The following is a 21,251-nucleotide window of genomic DNA, read 5'->3' as shown; positions in this document are numbered from 1 at the left end:
AAAAGACACAAATAAATCAGTCCAATAATTACATAAAAAAAAGGATGTAAAAAAAGAGATCTAATAAAATAGAGGTAAAACTTAAATAAATGGTGGATTTTTAGAATTAATCTCACAAATAAATGTAACTACAGCTTTTATAGATTCAATTCAATTTATTTTAATATGGCGTCAAATCAGAACAGAAGTTATCTTGAGACGCTTTTCATATAGAGCAGGTCAAAACCGTACTCTATAATTTAGAAACCCAACAAGAGATCCCCATGAGCATGCATTGTTATGCGACAGTGGCAACAAAAAACTCCCCTTTAGATGAGAATAAAGGGCTATTTTGTTTTGTAAATCAGCGTTTTAATAAAAAAACTTGTCTCCCCATTAATTTTTCGATTATTATTAATATGACAATCTGGTGCTGGGACTCTGCTGATGAAGCTGGGGATGCACCAAGAGCTCTCATTGCTAATCACGCCTCATATAATTTCACGTGCACTACCAACACCAGGTGGTACAGCAAGTGTTGTTACATCTCAATGCAGATCCGCAGAGTGGTTCCACTACAAAGCTGCGTTCATTAACAACATGTTATAGCAAACAGGCTCATTGGCATTCAAGAAATACAACATTAATAACCAGATATGTGCTGCTTGTCCTACATACATGAATGGATCTTGCTCCTCCTCCAACACTGTGTTGTATAGTTAATTATTGAAGCAAAGAAAGGTCTTAATGATTTTAATCTTATGAGCAACTGAATGCGCGGTTGTGAAATATAATCACCACTTAGAGGACCAGTGTGTAGGATTTTGGGGGATCTATTGGCTGAAATAGAATACAATATTCATAACTATGTTTTCATTAGTGTATAATCACCTGAAACAAAGAATTGTGTTTTTGTTAGCTTAAAATGAGCCCTTTATATCTACATAGGGAGCAGATCCTCTTCACGTAGTCACGCCATGTTGCTCCGCCACGTTTCTACAGTAGCACAGAACGGACAAACCAAACACTGGCTCCAGAGAGAGACGTTTTGCATTTTTACGTTAACTGAAGGCCACCGTAGTTCTTTGATTCGTTTGGAAAGGGAAGGGTAAGCGGAGGGGTATTCAGTTGGTTGCAATCTGCAACCACTTAGATGCCACTAAATCCTACAAACTGTACCTCTAATACTTAACCACTGAATACAGATCATTGAGATAGTTGACTTAATATATGTGGTTTGAATCCCCTTCTTTTAAAAATCCACTAGTTTCAAGTGGAAATCTTAAAAAAAATAGTTTCAAGTGCAATTTTAAAAACTTGAAGTTTCTTTGCTTCCACACTGAAAGAGCTCCACTACACTCAGCCTCAGTGAAAACTTTCTGTTCGCTGCTGGCTCTAACGCTTTCCCTGATGGATATAGTATCTAAGTGCAATTATTCAGTAGCATCTGTTTAAAGTGAAGCAGCAGCCAGTTTTTCAAATCACCGTGACCATTGCTGGGAATTTCTCTATATCAGTCACATGATCTGTCTTGGCTCTGAGATTCCTTTTGTATCAGAGCTCAAAGCTGTTTAAAAATCACTACAACTGCCAGCGCCGCACTCTGCTGACAACACACAGCAGACTTACAGTCACTTACATCTCTCACCCCGTTAATATGCCACACCATGACACAAGTGAGCCTGGCTGTTTAAAATTTTGTGTGTTACATGGCTTGGTAGGTTTCATTATCATTAATAATTGAAAAGCCACTGAACTTGGCACAGGCGCTATAAATAAATAAGCCTTGCTCCCGATGGATTGCATTGCACTGGTTTGATAGAAGTTTTAGCCTGTGTATGTGTGAGAGAGAGATTGGCCCTGTCGGTGATGAGGGGATTATTCTCATACACACTCCGAGGCTAATGAGAGAGGAATAACAACATGGCGGCGTTTAATTGGTCTGCTGTTCTGTAATCAGAATGGATGGCTTCATTCAGATGTGATTAGGACCTTGGTGAGAGAGGCAGGCGGGCGCTCAACAGCCTCAGTGACCTGCCGTTATTGGATTGTTCTCCAGTAAATGTCTAAAGATAAGATGTTCACCCACTCCCTGGTGCACTTTTGTGCTGCGCCCATTCATAAACGCAGACTATAGCGCATGACAAAAGCCTAGTGTAGCCAGGAGTAGTCCGACACTTCATCACAACAATTGCGATGAGAGTGCAGGATGAAAGTGCTCTTGTCTACTGGTGAGCACTTTTTTTTTGAAAGTCCATTTGTGCTCTTGTTATTTATACCTGTTTACTTGTGCCCTGTGATGGATGGCAGGCGTTTAATTGTGAGTGCCTGAGAACTGAGATTGAAATTTGAAACGTTATTGCTTGGAATGATGTTTGAACATGTTTTGTCCGAACGCATACGAAGGCCACAGTAGCTTGCCAGAGAGCTGCAGTATATAATGAGTGACTGGAGGTATTCTGGAGGAAAGCCTCGGCGGGGTCTGCAGCTTTTATTTCCCTGTAATTCTCCACAGAGAGTTGGGAAAACAGAGAGGCAGGGATTATAAAGCCCCCGCCATGCCTCCCATTATTGTAGAGATGACAATGAAGAGAATAAAGCTTTGCTGGGCTGTTGTTGTAGAGGTCAAAACCTCTCTCAGAGTGTGTCTCCAAACAACACCAGTAAACAACGTGTTTCCAATCAATTTACACATTAATTCAGGCCTTCTTGTTGTTGCATGTGGGGAATCATTTACAAAGCAGAACGAAATGCCAAAGGAATTAACATAAATGGGAGCAATGAGACTGCACTCTTGCAACTTCTTTTGCTTCTAACAGATGAGGGATTCGCTTAAATAGCGATGGAGCTGCAGTTTTCTATCTGCAGGCGGGGCACTTCTCTAAAACAGCACAATGTGTGGACTGAGCTGTGCTTAATTCATACAGAAACGTAACCTAAAAAAGAGCCGGCCGGTCCTCCGATGCTCTGACAGTACGTGTCAGGGCAGTTGAGCTGCTATTTGTCTGCAGGGAGGAGAGGTGACCGTGCTGTGTTTCAGGGCCGGTCTCTCACCGTCTCTCACCGTCAGCCGGCGCTCTCCGCAGGGACCGCACGAACCTATCGTCTTCTCTCGTCTCCACCGCCATCTCTTGTTGCCATGGAGAGCGATGCTCAACTTTGATGGGTAGGACACCGAGCCTGCTCGTCTTTGTCCTTGCGCGAGTCCCTCTGCATTGTTCTGAAAACACTTTCCTCCACATGAAAGAAAGCAAAGACAAAGATGAACATGGCTTTTGAGTCTTCGAACATCTCTCCCGCGGTGGAAAAGAGCTGACATTTCTTTTTTCATGAATTGTGGGTGTTTGTGCATCAGTCATTGCACTGACAGGTCTGAAACACCATCACAGTAACTCATGGGAGACAGGAAGAAAATTCAGACTAACTCAAGGTTCACAGTTCCCAACTCCGCCAGAGCAGAGGCATTAGCATTTCTTAAATTAATAATTCAATATGCCGAAACAGCAGTAAATGGCAGGAGCCATGACACAATTAGCCATTGATAATACTCAGGACTTTTCATACAGAGCCTGAGTACAATCTGTGTTTGAATGAAGGATGCTTATATTTTTGGCTACTAATGCTTTTACAGAATACATGACTATGTTATTTGGAATATGGTTTTATTTGACTGCACAATTAGCAATTATTCCTTCAACATACAGCATGTACATGTAGTTTGCCTGAATCAAATCAGCTATGGCAATCATTACGGACTTGATGGCTTTGTGTTTTTGACCTCATCCCCTTTGACAGATGGCTAGGCTGTTGTTTTTTGACTGCATATTGAATGGCTGAGAACCGTTCCCGGCCTGTCTGAGACAAGCCGCCCAGCTCAGTGAAAAACTTAACAAACAGTAGATGAGAGAGAAAGGCCTCTGTGGAAAATGGTATCCAGTGGAAGGAGATGAGAACTGTCTGAGCAATGATCAGTAGAGGACAAAACCGCTTTAACTGCAGTACACCGAGCACAAACTATGAATCCGCACAGACACTACAAAGAACCTACAGTACCCCGTGTGACATTTTCTCTTCTTTGATCAACCAGGTTGTCTTTCTTTTCTCCCTAAATTGTGACGTGTTCACATTTCTTGAGCTAATTTTACAACTGGTCTGTTTCTTTCCATTTCTATCTTTGGTCAGAGACAAAAATAGATAAACAGGTATTTTTGGGAACAAAACATGACAAATTTTAAGTGTATGGTACTATATTAAGTGTATATTAATACAGGTATAATAAGGTAAAGGTAATAATACAAGTACATGGTAAAAATGTCTGCCATTAATATGAAAAAAGTGTACTTAAATACACATGAATTACAACAGCATTCATAGCACTGTCAAGTACACATGTGTAGTAAACAATATATCAAGTATACAATATGTAAGTTGTACTAATTAGGCTTTAAGTACATTAATCATAAGTGCACATGGACATATACTTAGATAACTCCAATAAAGTACAAATTAGGATACTTTTGTACAAGGACGTGAAAAAGGTCACACAAACCTAAGCTTATTAGAGAAGGAATTTTGAATTCATATTTTAAAAAGGCAATGAAACTTGAAATTTCCAAGTAGTGATGTTGTTTTTTTTCTGATCTTTATGATGTCACATAAATGCATCATCTGTAGGCCATGCAACAATGATGGATCAATAATGTACTAAGCCTGTTATTCACTGTAATAAGTTACCAGTATGCATCTCAAGCAAGGAACAACACATTCTCATCCCAACTTGTCACATACTGACGCTTTGCCAACACCCCTTGGCGTCACTCTCTAACGCACTGGGTAGCCCAGCGTGTCAAACTATGACGCTCAAATACAGTTGCAGTAAACATGCGGTTAACGTTTTGAATTCAAACAAAAACACTTGCTTAGGTTTAGGGAACAAAACCACTTTGTTAGGTTTAGCAACAAACATCATGGTTTGGCTTAAAAAATAAATGAATAAATTACTACTTTTGTAAATTGAAAGTGAAACTTAACGTTGTGAACACAAAGACAAACAACATGTTGTTGGTTTCACACGGGACACAAACAGTAGCCTCCTGGATGAAAGCCCTGTGTTTGTTAGACCAATCCACCTGTCCTATGTGTGTTTTTTTTGCTTTATAAACTATGTCACCACACACCCCGACCACTATCTCTGAGCATTTAATATTGACATGGATGGGTTTATATTGTAGTTACTTGAAAGCCAGGTGGGTCTCATACAGACACCAAAGGGTGCCTTGTGCGCTGCTATCACATGTTGAGGGCATGCAAACACTGATCTGGTCTTTTAAGTGAATTATTTTAATACTTCACAAGCTCAGCTTTGCTTCACATGTGGCATTAGTAATATTGTGTGTTGTGATGTGTACTCTGGTAATACTTTGTGGTTAGTGGTTTGAAGCCAGTCACTTTTCGGACCCTTTGATGCCTTTTTTCCTGTAAAGACTGCACTGACAAGAGAACAGAAATCCATATTACAAGGTTTGCTGCATGACAGAAAAATGATGCAGTACTGTTCTAAAATAATCTGTGAAAAATGAAGTACACAGAGGTAAAGACATGAAAGTCAAAAACCCCCAGTAGGAAACCTCTGAGGGGAAAATGGATAATTTTAATGCAGAGCTTGTCATGTAACATTTACAGGTTTCTTCTATGTCAACAGTCTGAGACGTGTTGTGTTTGTCCCTCTGTAGGAGACATGCCTCCCTTCCTGTCGAAGTCACAGAGAATCCTGGGAGGTTGGTGTCTGCCGGCTGCAGAAGAGTCGTCCCCTGCCGTAAATGGAAGTCGGCTTCCTTTGGGTACAGTAAGATGTTATTTTTTATCACTATGTGCTCCATGTTTTTACCATGAGTACTACAGCATTTCCAGAACCATGGCAAAGCTTCTTGTCTCGCTCTCGCCTTGTTAATGTCTAAAAGTCATTGCGGTTCACATCGCTGCCTTGGTAATTAGCCTTTCAGTGGCAGATATATGGGTCTGGACAGCTTGAAAACTTTGCTGTGTCCTAATGTTTGAGTCTGTTGCAGCTGCTCTCCAAGCATCAGCTTTTTTTATGACACAGCAGTTTCAGTGCTGCAGTGTTGTTTTTCCTGATGTGCACAATGAACTTCAGTGGCCAAATGCATTGTTGGAAGAGATCATTAGGCTTAGCCTTAATGAAATGATCCCTGCGTATATGAGCCTTCATCGCTGCTCGCCCATTAGCCTGTGCTGAGCTCAGAGCTTGAGAGAGCCTCTCTAAAAACAAGGAGAGATGAGCGCAGACAGCCGCGTCGGTGGGACAGACTTAGGGGGCTTCAAAAGGCTGGAGAGAGTTTCAAAGACGCCCCCTAGTGCTGTGTGCTTCATCATCAAACAGCAATGTGCGCCTAATCCATAGCCCACTTTTCTGGCTCATGTGCAGCCCAAAAATAAATCCCAATGCATAGTGGGAATGTGTTTTTTATTTTCAAAGAGCAGCGTTCAGACGTTTCTGATGAGTAGGAACATCTGTGGGTTATTTTGAGACTTTGGTAACGCTGCAGAAATGAGGAATTCGCTGTTTCTCGCTGATTAATACCTCACTCATTTGTGTTCTCTCTGATGGTCCCCGTGTGATTGTTGCTCTGTAAGCAAATTGTCAAGCACAGGTGAAAGTTAATAGGTTAAATAGATCATAACAACTGTAAACAAGATGTTGGCTGTGATCGAAGGTTGAGTGTTTTCCTCTCCAGCTCAGCAGCCTTGTTTGCTTCTGTATAGGCTCACACAGGTTGCTTTATAACTGTTTCCCAGAGGTAATCATTAAGGTATAAGATAGTTTCTGTTGAATATTGGTGTATATTTTGTTGGGAAAATGTATTCCTCATCTTTTGGATGTTGATGAATGTGAGTGGGCGGCAGAAAAACTGAAAGCATGCTCTCAACAAGTCTGTCAAGGGTCAGAATCACACACACATACTCACACTCACAAGAAATATTCAATGACAGGATGGACTAAAAGTTTCCGCATAAATCAAACTGAAAGCAACATTTATCATAATGTCCTTGCTCTGTTATGTTTGGCTTGTTTTTATGCAGTTTTTTCCTTTTAGCGAGACAGGAAAACAGAAAAGTGACAAAGGTCAGGGGCCAGATTGAATCCAGGATGTTGCAGTCATGTAGTGTGCGCTGTAGATCACTGAGTCACTAGAAAACAAAATTTTTCACCCAGTATCTGAAAAGAAATGTGGAAAAAAACTGTCGGGTAATCATTCTCCATTGAAGCGTCGGGGGTGTGTGAGGCTCTCAGCGAGAGATTGATCTTTGTGTATTTTCTGACTGTGCTTGTGTGGTATTAGTATGAGGGGAGGTAGTGAAATATTAATTATTGTGCCATTTGTGAGCTGCTGTGCCGTGCCCTCCAGTATGCTGAATCACTCCACTTGTTTTAGATGTTTTGAGTGAGCATATTTGAAAAGTTTATAAGAAAACTTAGTTGTAGCATTATTCAGCAGAATAATGTTGCAAAAAAAAGGTGACTTGCTGCCCAGTTGTGTTATTTTCAGACATCTGTTGGATGTGGTCGTTGTCTAAAAGATTTAGTACAGACTTTAGAAACTGAGTTAAAGAAGATAAGGGGAATTTATGGGGCAACATTAGTGTTGAAGCAGCGTTCACAGAGAACGACTCGCACAACATGCTTAACGCCAGAGTCGGGGCGATCTCTGGGGACGACCAATCACACTCAGAGCAGGCAGAGCGGCTGCTACGCTGTTATAGCAGAAACATACCCCAGAGATTCATTTGAACCGTTGTTTCATGCTGTATGTTTTTCCTCACTTTCCTTGTTTACACTCCTCTCATATTACTCTGTACCTGTTCTGTCACGCTATCTACCTCTTTTTTCTCAGCAAAGCAATCGTATGTGTTTTATCAGCTCTAGAGCTACACAAGCATAATGTAATAGCTCAGATGTAATAGCCTATTTCCCATTCCTGAATGTGCATATTTGAGTCAATGTAGTTAGCTAATGATGTAGTCGTTGGACCGCTGGTTATGATGATTCTGCCACTTAGCCTGCTAAGATGATCAGCAAGAGGAGCGTAGAGTAAACAACAACAACAATAAGCCCACAAACCATTCAAATTGATTGTGTTCACTTCACTACCGCCAGTGTGTGCAGTAATAGCCAGCTCATCCGAATGCTTGGCGCATAAAGGGAAACTCGTCTCACCAGGTTTTTGTGATTGCAGGATTTGTTTTGTGTGAACACACGTGGTAGTTTTCTTGATGTGGTTCCGTTGGCTTTAACATTTCCACGCACTTGATTAAAGCAGCTTTCATTGATTGCAAAAGAAGAATAAGTTACATTTAGGGGCTGCAAATCATGATTATTTACAGTTAATATGTTGGTTTTTTTTCAATTTAACATTTTATCTATGAAATGTAAAAAAAAAAAATAGTGAAAAATGTCCATCACAAGTTGTGGGAGCTACCTGTCCAAAACCCAAAGATATTACATTTTTAGCAACAAATTGTCATATTTGAGAAGCTGAAACCAGAGAATATTACTTTTATTTTTACACGGCTTTGTTCAATACTCGATTCAGATTGATCAATCATGGCGTTCTACGGTCTGTTATTTCTTTATAACAAACCGTTGCTATGGAAGCAGCTCTGATCTCGGAATCTGAAGGACCAGTTTTGTTTCAAGCGTCACGTCTGGGTCCTGCATCGACCTGTTGGGGTTTATTTCGCAACAACGACCAGCTCGCTGTAGATTATCCCTTAATTACAGTTGGCTTGATTAAACAACTGTAACAAATAAATTAATGAATTATTAGAATTGTTGCTGATTAAATATATAATCTTCTCTTGATCCACAGAGTAATTGTTTTAGCTTGTTCCATTTAATTGACCAAATTGCACATTTTCTTTAATAAATATCTCAATTATATCTCAATTTGTAGATTTTAGCCCTGGTCCAGATGATAATGGAAAAAAATGGGAACGAAATTGAAAAAGGAACTTGGACAGCAAAATGTTTGTTAATTTGACTCCAAGATTTCACACGTGTACACACATGACCCAGTTAAATTAATGTAGCATGTGTGATGATGCCTCCAGCACAAAAGAATATCTGAACCTGAACAGAGGTGGTTGGCTGTGAGGTACTACAGATGAAAAATAGCCTCTTGGCTAATTCTGGCATTTTTTAAAATTTTTTATCATGTTTATGTATTAAATGGTACTGTCCCATTTGTGAAATAAAGTAAACTACTACTATTACCTGACCTACCAGCCTACCACCTGACTGAGCAGAATAACCCACAGACATGTTCCTCAAGGTACTTAATGTCTTTCTATTCGTGACTCGCCTGCACTGCTCACTGGCACAGTCAGTCAGCGGCTGGTAATAAAAGCTGAGAGCAGAGGGGGAGAAATGATGGCATAATGAAATGTACAGCATAAAAGAGCTAAATGTTAAAACATTGAAAACTGATTTAATAAAAAGAAGGAAGGGTAATTACTTTAAGAGATGAATTATAAATTGGGTACTTCCAAGTTTCCATTAACTGCAAAAAGTGTCTCAACTGCCAATATATAAGTGAAAGAGGTGAAAATGGCTTCTTGATCTGCTACGCTTTATTAAACTTAATTTGAATTTAGCAGAAGTAAAGCAGCAAACTACAGAAAGCATAGTTGCACAAAAACATTTACATTTACTTTCATACTTTCAAACACATTTTCAACGAAGTGAAGCCATAATTCCTTGCAGTTCATTATATAAACCGTCAGGACAGATTTAGCTCCAGCCAGGCTGATATATCAGCCAATATTGCGTATTACAACTATATTGGTATCAGTGTATTTGTCGGCCAATAAGTAACAAGAATTTGCAGTGCAGAAATGCCAAATTAGGTTTGAGGTGATTTAGAAACAATATCATTACATAGTTTGTTCACTAGAGGGCACTAGCACTAGTTTTTTAAGCAAAACATCCCGCTCAGTATTTACCTTGAACGGCAGCTGGATTCTCGCGATGTCACAAGATCACTCAAGAATCACGGGATCACATCACGCGTTTGTATCCGGTAAGCCAGTGCACGGAACAATCAGTGTCCAGTGAGGAGCTACTGGCAGCTATGGGCATGGCTTATGTGTGTGTGACACGACATGGAACAAAACGACAATGGCGGCTCCTGAAGAGGTTAGTGTAGATGCTGCAATAGCATCAGTTATATCAGAACTGGAGAGTATTTCTTCATTGAAAGAAGAGCAAAGAACGGCACTGAAGGCAATGTTTTCGCTCTTCTCCCGACTGGCTTCGGCAAGAGTTTGATTGATAGATGGTTCGTCCAATCACCTGCCAAGTGTTTTTTTGAAAGTGCTTGCACTTTTCTAAGCTGTTTCCAATGATGGCTTCACAGATGGCTCTGTGTAACAAACCATCTGGCAGGTCAGGTTAGCTCAGTATGCATGTTGGTCACAATCTAAGGGATCAATATCAAGATTGTACTTTATGTTAAAAACTATTATTGGCCGATATTTGTGGTGCCACCCCATATAAAAGGCAGATGAGGTGGTTCGGCAACTTTAAAAAGGAATGTTGAAGAACCAGGTCAATAAACAGGAGTAGTGCAAAACAGTGGCATTTATTAACAAAGAGTTTACTGAAATAAAGGGCAAAAAATGACACTGGGGAAATTCAATAAAACTACATTCAAACTGAAGAAGAACTGAAAAATGCAGCCTCACAGCGAGCTGCCAACTCGTTTTCCCCTCCCTTTACTCCATTGAATGGGATTTTACCTTTATCTACCTTCTCGGCCTCATCTAACTACAACCTTCCACCTGCCCAGGTACGTAGGGTGAGCTAAACCGAGCAAGCATCCAAATTCACACAGTCATTTACTGCAGAACTATCTTACCTATCTTAAATATTAAGTGTCCAGTCCATACCTGCTAGGAGGACATAATGAGGCAAACCTGTTTTCACTTTCCTTGATCTTGATTGAGCTGCTGACCTACCGCAACATCCCAGGTAGAACAACAAGAAATCCTATGAACCCATAACACAAACAAACTAAACAAGCTTGTGTCATTTATACACTAATCTATCAAATAAACCAAAACATTTGACTGAAATTAATTTATTAAGCAGACAGAAAATAAATTTTGGGGAACAGGGCTTTGAGAAAAGGCAGGAAGGCAACCTTTAACACCGATCTAAATATCAATATAAGTATTAGCCATTAAACACGAAAGTATCACTATATGGGGCTATAAAAAACATTAGTTGTTTCAGCTCTAAAACATTACTACAAAATAAAAACGTAAAACCTACAAAGATGGGCAGGATCGTAATCCTGATTTCAGGTCGCAGAGGCTCCGGATGGGTTTGCTGTGAGCTTTAGAGCAACCCTCTTCTTTTGGGGCTGTATGTCCCACATACTGAACATAATGTCAACATTACAACCGGTTATACACTCTCTGAAGTTCCTGTTGTATTCCACCCTTTCAGTCACCAATATTTCCCCATGTCCTCTTCTGTAATGATCTATATGTTCTCCCATACTGCTCCGTAGGGGTCCATTATGAAAGGAAAACCATTATGAAAAATATTGCCCATTGTGGCCACTGTAATGTACTCTCTCCCCCCTGTATTGTTTCCCCATGATTGTTGTGTGTCGAGTGCTCGGCAGCCGTGCGAGGTGAAAGCAGGAAGTGTGTTTATGTGAGGTTGAGAAGTGGAGCAGTCCGCCGGACCAATAGGGATGCAGGATTTCAGCTTATTGTGAGACAGGATAATTGCTCTGTACGGTTTACTGAGGGGGAGAAGAATCTGAATTTATCTGAAGGCATGTGGCTGCAACTTGAAAGGAAATGGCACAAAAGCAGCATGTTTATATATTATATGAGCAGATCTGACGTAGGAATGTAGATGACCCATCAATAGAGGGGGAAAACGGCTTCTTCTGTGGCAGTTTCTCAATACCATGAAGAAGAAGAAGAAGCATGTTTTAACTGATTGCCTGTACAGTCTGTATAGCTGCTGTATTCACTGCCTGCAGCTGCCTTCTAGTTCAGTCCTGTCCATTGAGCTAAGACCTCTCTGCACCCATCAAGCCCAGCTCAAGGCTGAATGAAGGCTTTTAAATACCCAAGATTCTCCCCTATTTATTTTTCCTCTCTTTTTTCCTCTCCAAAATATTCTGTTTTTTTCTTCCACTCAATCAAAAAACATCTGCTTCTTTGTATACGTTCACCCTCTCTGACTCTGTCTGTCTGTGCCTACAGTACCTCGTTCCTCATTTAAGGAAACATACCTGATGAGTGGATACAGACAGGGGGGGTTTACAGAGGTAAACAAAAGGCTAGGCAGCCTTGGTGAGGTGTAAATCTTCCTGCAAGCGTTTACATCCCGCTCTTAAAGCTCCCATGGTATTACCAAATAGTCGTAAAGCTGCTAATGCACTGCTTCTGCTGGTCTGGGTTCTGATTTGGCGTCTGAACATTAGCACTGATCTGAACCAGGAGCTCCATTTCATGTATAAATAATTCAGATGCTTTATGATATTCATTATGGTGGGGAATGACTATTTCAGAGCCCAACCTGTGATTATCTCCAGGGCCTCTAATAACACCTCTGCAGAGGCCTATTGATTCCTGGGAGCTGCCTTCATGGGATCACAGACCCCCAGCCTGTTTCCTTGTGTGTTGTTTGCTCACGGTTGGTGACAGGAAGGCAGATCACGAGGCTGTGATCTAGCCGCAGGGGTGAATATGGTGGACAAGCGACACACGTGCAGTAGAAATGGAGAAGCATTACCATACAGTATGTAGGTTCATGAACCCTGCATCGTATGTGCGATTGTGTGCATTCCCTCTCGCTCTGTAAGGCCTTGACAATATCCGAGGTCATTTGGAAAAAGGGCTTCACGACACAGTAAACATTTATTGTATGTGTGGCAGCAAACAGTCCTTGGGAAATGAAGGAACAGTTGTCGTGCGCAAAGAGTTAGTGTCTGTTTTATAATAAGCCGCAATGAAAGTGCCTTCCGCCTCCCATAAAGTTCAGCCAGTTGTACGAATTCTTTCTTTATTGGCCCTTTTTTATTTACTGCTGTTAGTATTGTAAAGTTTTTGATTTCACCAGATGGGAAATCACAACTGCACAATGATTTAATAGGCCTATGAAACAGAGAGCCCACTTCCATAATGTGTTTGAACTCTCGGGAAACGCTCTCGGTTCGTCTTTTGAAGTTCGCAGCTTCTGTTTCGTCATCACATTCTCTTAAGAGTTAATTACAGGCGCCGTGCTGCGCTGTGAAGCCGGATCACTGGAAACACACAGTTCTGATTCTGGAGTGCACGCGGAGCCATGTGGCTTATGATAAGTTGCTTTGACTCTAAAGTAACGGAGGAGGATGTGAGGGCTCTGTGTGCCATGTGCCTTTCACTTCAGTCAGCTCTGCTGCTGATCCGTTTGGCCCGAGGGATGAATGCATGAATGTGTGTATTTGCACGTGTGACTGTTTGAGTCCCCGTGTTGTTTAAAGACTGTAGATAGATTTAAATTTATGCTGCACCAAAACGTTGTTGATAATCTAGATATTAAGTCCACAACTTTCAACAACTGCAAAATGTTTCTTTACAGATATTAAAACATTCATTCAACAATTCATTCTTTTTCCAGTAAACTTTACTTAAATTTAGTGAAATTTGTATCGTCACAATAGCTGAAAATGTTTTATTCAGAGTGGCTATAATTGAAAAATGTAGTGCTGAAACGATTCATGGATTAATCAGTTAGTTAAATGACAATTAATTGCCAGAAATTGTGATAATCAATCCATCGTTACAGTAATCTATGAAGCAAAAACAAGGGATGCACCGATCCAACTTTTTCAGTCCCGATAGCGATACCTGGGCTTTGGGTATCGGCCGATACCGAGTACTGATCCGATACTAGTGTTTAATTAATAAGCTGTTTGCCACACTGAGTGGAAGTGACTGGGATCATTCTTTTATGTGTAAGGCAACATCAGCCTTGACTTAAACATGACTTGCCTAACTGTGTAAAACAAAATATAACAAATAAATACACAGATATAAATTTGGTGAATTGTTATTTTATTATTACAAGAAAGCAAGCAAGCGTGAAATACCGCCAAACAGCTGACATGTTTGTTGTCAGCTCCCTCAGCTATGTGGTCTACTGGCGTGCTCGTAATCAGACGTAAGCATAGAATGAATCGAATAGATCGGCCAGATTGTCCCGATCCAGCTATTTGAGTCAGTATCGGCCCAATATCAGATATCAGCATCGGATCAGTGCATCCCTAACAAAAACACCAAATATTTCCGCTTCCATCTTCTCAAGTGTGACAATTTACTGCTTTTCTCTATTTTATGTCTTTGTAAAAATTAATATATTTGTGTTTAGGAAACAAAATGAGTATTTAAAAAAAGTTCTGGGAAACTGTGATGTGCAGAACAGAAAAAAAAGTTTAATTGTATTAATGATAATAATTATTTGTTGCAAGCTTTCACACAAGAGTTCATCAAATAACAAACTTGAGTACACATTAGCTGTAAAAGAGAATATACTGGACACTCATTTTCTGCATGTATACCTATGTGGGAAAAAATGCATGTGATGATAAGTTCTGATCATGTGACACGTGTTCAAGGTCTGTTTGTATGACGACTTGTGAAGACGTTTCCCGACGTTGTTGTTTTCCTTAGATAGTTCTCTGTTCAGTTTGTTCTGTTCTTTTTCAAAGGAGACAGCTGTGAATCAATGTGGAAGCACAAGATTACCTTGACTCGGTATTAAGCCATAATAACCAAGATGTCCTCTGACACACTATTATCATCGTAACGAACACACATCCTGCTTGCGGCTCTAACCTTAAAACCCTTGAATCACACATCAGCCCGCAGACCCTCTCAGTAATTGCCCGTGACATTATCCATGATATGGTCATGACTGAAGACGTACCACACTTGTGAAATATTAATTACTTTTTTTTCAGCGGATGGAAAAAAATAATAGTCTTGGCAATCTGTATGCATGAAAAAGCAGCTTAATTATGACAATGTGTATTTTTATTATAAATCAGAAAGGCGGGAGTTTGTGTTTCGGTCAAGGTTGAAGAAGCGCACTGTGCCTGGAGTAAAAGCATCTCCTCAGCAGTAATGAAAAGACACCCACCTGTCTAGCGACAGAGCACAGGTGGTACATTTCAAGAGATAGTCATGTGTGACATCATTGTGATTTTGAAAGCCTTTAGGTGATACAAGCGCAACCGGTGCACCTCCAGCCCAGTGACAACATGTCGGTTGTTTTTTCTCAACCGATGCTTTTGCTTTCACTCTATCACCCGTTTCCACTTTCCCTGCTAAATTAGATGTAGTGAGAGATTAGTGATACTGTGCGAGTCTCTCACATAGCTTATCTTTTCATCAGCTCCACGCCACAGTAATATCAAGCAAAGGGGGCCTCCGTGCGCTTCAGATCTATCTCCCGCTCTGATGGGAGGCATTTGCAATTCCATAGCTCTGTATCGCCGCTCAGATCGAGCAGAGGGAGGGCTCGCATCAAGGATGAGGTGAGGGAGCAAAGACGAGCACACTTCTCCCCAGGAAATAAGACTGGAGCGCGTGATCGCTTGTGCTCAGCTGCTTTTTCAGCTCTTCTACTCAAGAAGAGGGATTTGCCTGTGTAGGTCCAACGAGATATTAACAAGATGCTGCCACTGCTGAATCGTGTGGGGGGTTTAAGTGCAGACGATAGAGGGATTAGATTGATAGAATACATGTTTTTGCCTTCATGGGTGCATAATAAAGCATAAATAAGACAGCACAACCTGATCAAAGAACTCTCCACTAGCTTTTCATTATGCCTTTGTACGTGTGATATTGCATATTGATGGCATAATAATAAATACTAAATCCCCTTCTATATTGGCCTTTGACTTAAAGGACCAGTGTGTAACAATTAGGGGGATCTATGTTTTTCTTTAGTGTATAAGTGTGTATAAGTTATAAGTGTGTTTTCGTTACCTTAGAATGAGCCCTTCATATCAATATAGGGAGCAGGTCCTCTTCACGGAGTCCGCCATGTTTCTACAGTAGCCCAGAACGGACAAACCAAAAATTGTTAACTTTTCCCGCCTGGGCCGGATAACGTTACTCCTGTCGTCGCCGCTCTCTCTCTTTTGCTTCACCACTCACTTCCCATGTACACACACACACACACACACTCTACACACTCTACTCTTACAACAACTGGCTCTAGAGAGGGTTATTCACGTTTTCACGTCGGTCATCCCTAGTTCTTCTACACACTTGGCACACAGGAGAAGCTTCAGTTGGTTTCAATCTGCAACCTCACCACTAGATACCGCCAGATCTACACACTGCTCCCTTAAGATTCACTCGCAATATATTGGAAAATACACATTTTTCTACTTCTCTGTACTGTATCAATCAAGACAGACCATTATTCAATACATTGTACATGAGTCATGGGGCATTTTGCACAATGAGTACCTTTACTTTAAGTATATTTTGCTGACGATACTTCTCTATTTTTACTTAAATAAGATTTAAATTACTTTTACTTGTAATGGAGTATTTTTAGATCAACACCCACACAGATGTTTTCAGTTCTTCTGGCTGATTAGACCTCTGCTCAGATTGAAGGTAGGCTGATGCTTTGGTCGGAATCTATTAGTCACAAATCTTCATCTAAGAATGAGAAAGGTGTAATTTGTCCCGCCCTCACAGGTGCAACGGAGCTAACAGGAGACTCAATGAGATTGTCACTCAATTAGTTTATACACGTCCACACAGTCCTGAGAAGAGGTCTAATCAGCAGATTAACTGAAAACACCTGTGTGGGTGTTCAGAGGCTTTAACTAAAAGATCTGAGTACTTGTTCCACCACTGGAAATATCAGGTGTGTGTGTGTGCGGAGTGCTAGAGCTGCTACAGCTCCGCATCAGTATTACTGACGGTGGCAGCGAAGAGCCTCAGCAGAAGCCTGAGGGGTCAAGAAACGACTCTTGTCTGTACTTCACAGTTAGGAACAGAGAGACAGCTCTTTGTTTGGCCTGCTATGAAAAGCTCGTCTGTCTTCTGCCTCTGATGTTCTCAGGCTCAAGGCCAAGTCAGTGACAGAAGGAGCCTTTGCACAGCGCTGTGCCCTCTGCCAGAGAGCCACAGAGAGGCTGAGCTGCGTTGTGACATGGAAAAAACTGCAGGGGAAAACTAAGCTTCTCATCTTCAGCGTAGGGTGGTAGAGGTCACTGTCTCTGGGGAGTTCAGTTTTTCCAGCTGATGAAACTAATTGGTGGTTAGGAAAAATGTTTTTCGTGGAACGGAAATTTTTAGTTACGCAAAACTGAACATAATGCTGAAATAACTGTACTGTAGGTTACATGGGCTGTGATGTTTTTCATATAACTTGTTGTGATAAAGCACGTAAACAGTGAACATACTCACATTAATTCCTGGGATTTAGTGCACTGTCATCTTCCGTCTTACTTAAAAAGACTTTGTTGGATCCACATATGTTTGATTAATGCTGCGAAATGAAGCATTCAACATGTGCTTTTCCTCACTGTGTCTGTCATGTGGCCTAACAATGAAGCTGAAGGAAATGTTTTCCCAACATTAGTAATGTAATAATGGCATTGATCACATCAGGCGGTCGTTGTTCATGCAGAGGAGGTGATGCACTGCCATCTTGTGGTGTGCAGCTCTTACTGCTGCTGTGAACGTCTGCTTTCTCCCTCTTGACTCACTCTTTGTCGGTCTCTTTCTCTACCTCTGATGTGTTTGAAGCAGGGCGGCTCAGCTGAGGACAAAATAATGCTTCCTACCGTTACTGTTGTTCCTACATATTGTGCAGACACATACAAACCGCTGCACAGTGAACATACAGTTCGTCTTGTTAAAGATTTATAAGATCCAAAGGAGCTAGTCACCCTAAAAAGAGGAGAAACCAGAATGCACTTTGATGGGAACAGAGTGCTGCATCAGTTTTGAGAAGTTCAAGTGTACAGAACAGAGCGTTTTGTGACCTCCAGCCGTTGTATATCTCGGTTATTTGTCTTTATATCAGCGAAGGCAACTCAGCAGAGACTGACAGCCAATTCAGCTAGAAAAAAGCAATGTCAGGAAATCCTGTGATTTTCAATTCCGGCTGAGCAACTCTTGGTTTATTTTGTCTCTTCTCATTTTTACAATGACAAATTTATACAGCAAATTTATACAACAATGTTTAGTGTAAGATAGTGCTGCATCTAATTATTATTTTCATCATTAATCAATTTACCGATTTATTATTCTATGAACCGATTAGCTGTCCAGTCTGTAAGACATCACAGCAGAAAAAGTGTGAGTGCAAGAATGCCAATCCTCAAATGCCTTTATTGTGATACCAATGATCCAAAACCCAAAGATAATCAATTTACTGTAATAGAAAACAGTGAATATTCACATTTAAGAAACTGGAACCAAGGATTTTTTTTCTCTTTTTGCTGAGAAAAATACTTAAACGATTAATCATTGCTGACTAATCTGTTATTGATCGAATAATAGCTTCAGCTCTAGTGCAAGAATGTGAGTGAATCTCCAGCTCCAGCTGTGTCCTTGGTGTTGTTTCTCAGCTGTTTAAAAAACAAAATGATCACTCCTCCTCCTCTTCCTCCTCCTCCAGTGACTGCTGGCACTCTGACTGTGCTTTCTCCACTATGCTATCAGACTGGTTTCCTTGCATTTAGTGAATGTGAGCACACTGTATTAAGTCTTCCAGTTGGCTCCTTCTTCAAGAGGACAGACACGAGGCAATTAGGTTGGAACTCAGCATGCATTTCCTGTAACACTAAAAGCCATCTACGGCGCATGCTCATGTGTATTCTTTGTGTGTGCATCACAATGTACACCTGTATCTGTGCTTTGTGTGAGGCTGGGAAGCCCTCGGCACACAGTTCTGCACAGCTATAGTCCACCAGTCCGCATCGTACACCAAGGCCAGCTGGATTAAAAGGGGCCATATGGTGACAGAGGAGAGCAGGGAGGTTGGCGCAAGAAGGCCAACGTATGCAATATTTTTACATCTTAAGGGCCACATAGCAACATGTCGTGATGTTAGCAAGGACACTCAAGGCCAAAAAATTAAAACGGCATTTTGAGACATTCATTTTAGCAGTTATAATTTTGTGTCTGGAGGCAGCGAATTTGAGTTAATTTGACTGTAATTGATTGACATCTTCCTGAGTCTTCTCTTAGCTTTGTTGCACCTGCTAGGACGGGACAAATGTTTACCTTTCATCATTCCTATTGGTAGATGGGGATTTGTGACCGAATAAAATTCTCATTGTAGCTCCGCCAACCTTCAACCTGAGGCAAGGTCTAATCAGACAGAAGAGCTGAAAACACCTGTGTGGGTGTTCAGAGGCTTTAAAGTCTGCACTGTTGTGTTGAGAAGTGTATTGCTGAAACAGTGAATTTAAGGTTATCTGTCAATTTGAAAGAGCATCTTGCTCAGCTCTCTGCTCCTCTGTGTTTGTGTGTGTGTGTGTGTCTGGACTACTAACACTCTCCTCGGGGTTTGCAGATACACAGAATGGAGCTCACCGTTGGCCATGTTAGAGCCCCTCCCCCTACAACCTTTTGCCATGCGTGCGTGCACACACAAACACACACACACACGCACACACACGGTGAACAGAGCACACAAATTGGTCAACTGTCAGCCTGTAGGTTAAATTACATGCCAAGCTTTGGTAGAATTGTGCTTGAATTTTCCCAGAACACCTCACTGATTACCTGTCTCTGTGCTCTATAGGTGACATTACATAAGTGCTGCCAAGGAATGAGGAGGTAACTGGTCTTAAGTCTGCTAGTTAGAGGCTGCAATTTGCCGTACGTCAAATAATTGTTGAAAAGAAAGGTCAATTGTGTTAACCTCAGGGCTTAAAACCTCAAGTTTGTCCTTTAGAAGAAAGGTATTGGGGTTGACTACGAACATGAACGAGCTCAATAGAGTAAATGGCAATCTCCATATTATGAGATTATGATATATTGTGTGTAAAGTGGATATCATGTGAGAAGTTGTACAATGTTATTATAAAGGGTTTCCAGTCTGCACTCACAGGTACGCGCAAACAGGCACACGTACGGTCACGCACACACAAGAACAAGCCTTACACACACTGTGACAAGTACATGTCGGAGCTGGAGAGATCAGCACTTGTGCTTGATAATTACAAACCACACAGCCAGTGTAATTGCAGTGAGATGACGTACATATACAATTAGCCACTACACAAGTTCATTAAGAAAAAGACAAAGGTCTGACAGCGCTAGTCACCTTGGCGTTTACACTCGATACATCGAACAGCGCTGCTGTGTGCCATCGAGTCTGCCCGGAGTGAAACGCATCCTCCCCTGGAGACTGTAAGCCATCAGCCCAGGGTTTCTGTCTCTAGCCCACTGCGTGTGTATGTGTGTGTGTGTGTGTGTGTGTGTGTGTGTGTGTGTGTGTGTGTGTGTGTGTGTGTGTGTGTGTGGCTTTATAAAGTCCTGATGAGAGCTTGTCTCCATAGACACTCTCCTGCCTACCTACCATCCTGCTTTGCATGCTGTTACCTGGTGAAGGTGTCAACAACGGTACCATCTATTTCCTAATAGGGGCACAGTACAGTGCAGTACAGTACAGTACAGTACATTGTGTACACTTTCTTTTTATTTTGAAGACAAAACTTCAAACTTCAATTTTCCCACTGAATTAAGATTGAATCTTCAGTAATGTTGCCGTATCTCTGCTTCATATTTCACACTTCCTTTCTGGTTTTGGCATGACTTGTACATGATGCAACGTCTGTGCAAGCCACATATCTTCTAACTTCTGGCAAGTCCAGAACTGTAGAAACACAGTCTGTAACTCCTTGTTATCAGATGACTTGTTTTCCTTCTGATTATGTCATGTGTTTGCTTCCGTTGTCTCATCTCTGTCTTAGTTCTACAGTGTTTCTTTCCTCTGCAGACATAATTAACCAGAGATATGCAGCATCTTTACCTGTTTGCACCATCCCTCATTGGACTGGAAAGCCTCATCCCTCATTGGGCTGTAAAGCCTCATCTGTTTTGAAAGACACTACAGAGAAAAGTGCATTGATTTCAGAAGAGAGAAGGGTGGAGAGGGAGGGGGGGGGTTGAGTATGTGAGAGAGAGAGAGAGAGAGAGGGAGT

General features: G+C 41.2%; 1 protein-coding gene across 4 annotated transcripts in view; it reads left to right on the top strand.

Annotated features, from left to right (window-relative positions):
- iqsec1a (IQ motif and Sec7 domain ArfGEF 1a) overlaps positions 1–21,251 on the top strand; it is a 100,889-nt gene that overhangs the window by 22,719 nt on the left and 56,919 nt on the right. For all 4 annotated transcript variants that reach the window (XM_074643850.1, XM_074643844.1, XM_074643843.1 and 1 more), the window contains one exon: positions 5,712–5,819. In XM_074643850.1, the coding sequence (XP_074499951.1) occupies positions 5,712–5,819 (108 nt within the window). The remainder of the gene's footprint in view (positions 1–5,711; positions 5,820–21,251) is intronic.

This window comes from Sebastes fasciatus, chromosome 8 (assembly GCF_043250625.1).
Source record: "Sebastes fasciatus isolate fSebFas1 chromosome 8, fSebFas1.pri, whole genome shotgun sequence".
NCBI lineage: Eukaryota > Metazoa > Chordata > Actinopteri > Perciformes > Sebastidae > Sebastes > Sebastes fasciatus.
The sequence above is the reverse complement of the archived record's forward strand: the minus strand, read 5'-3'. Positions and strand labels throughout refer to the sequence as shown.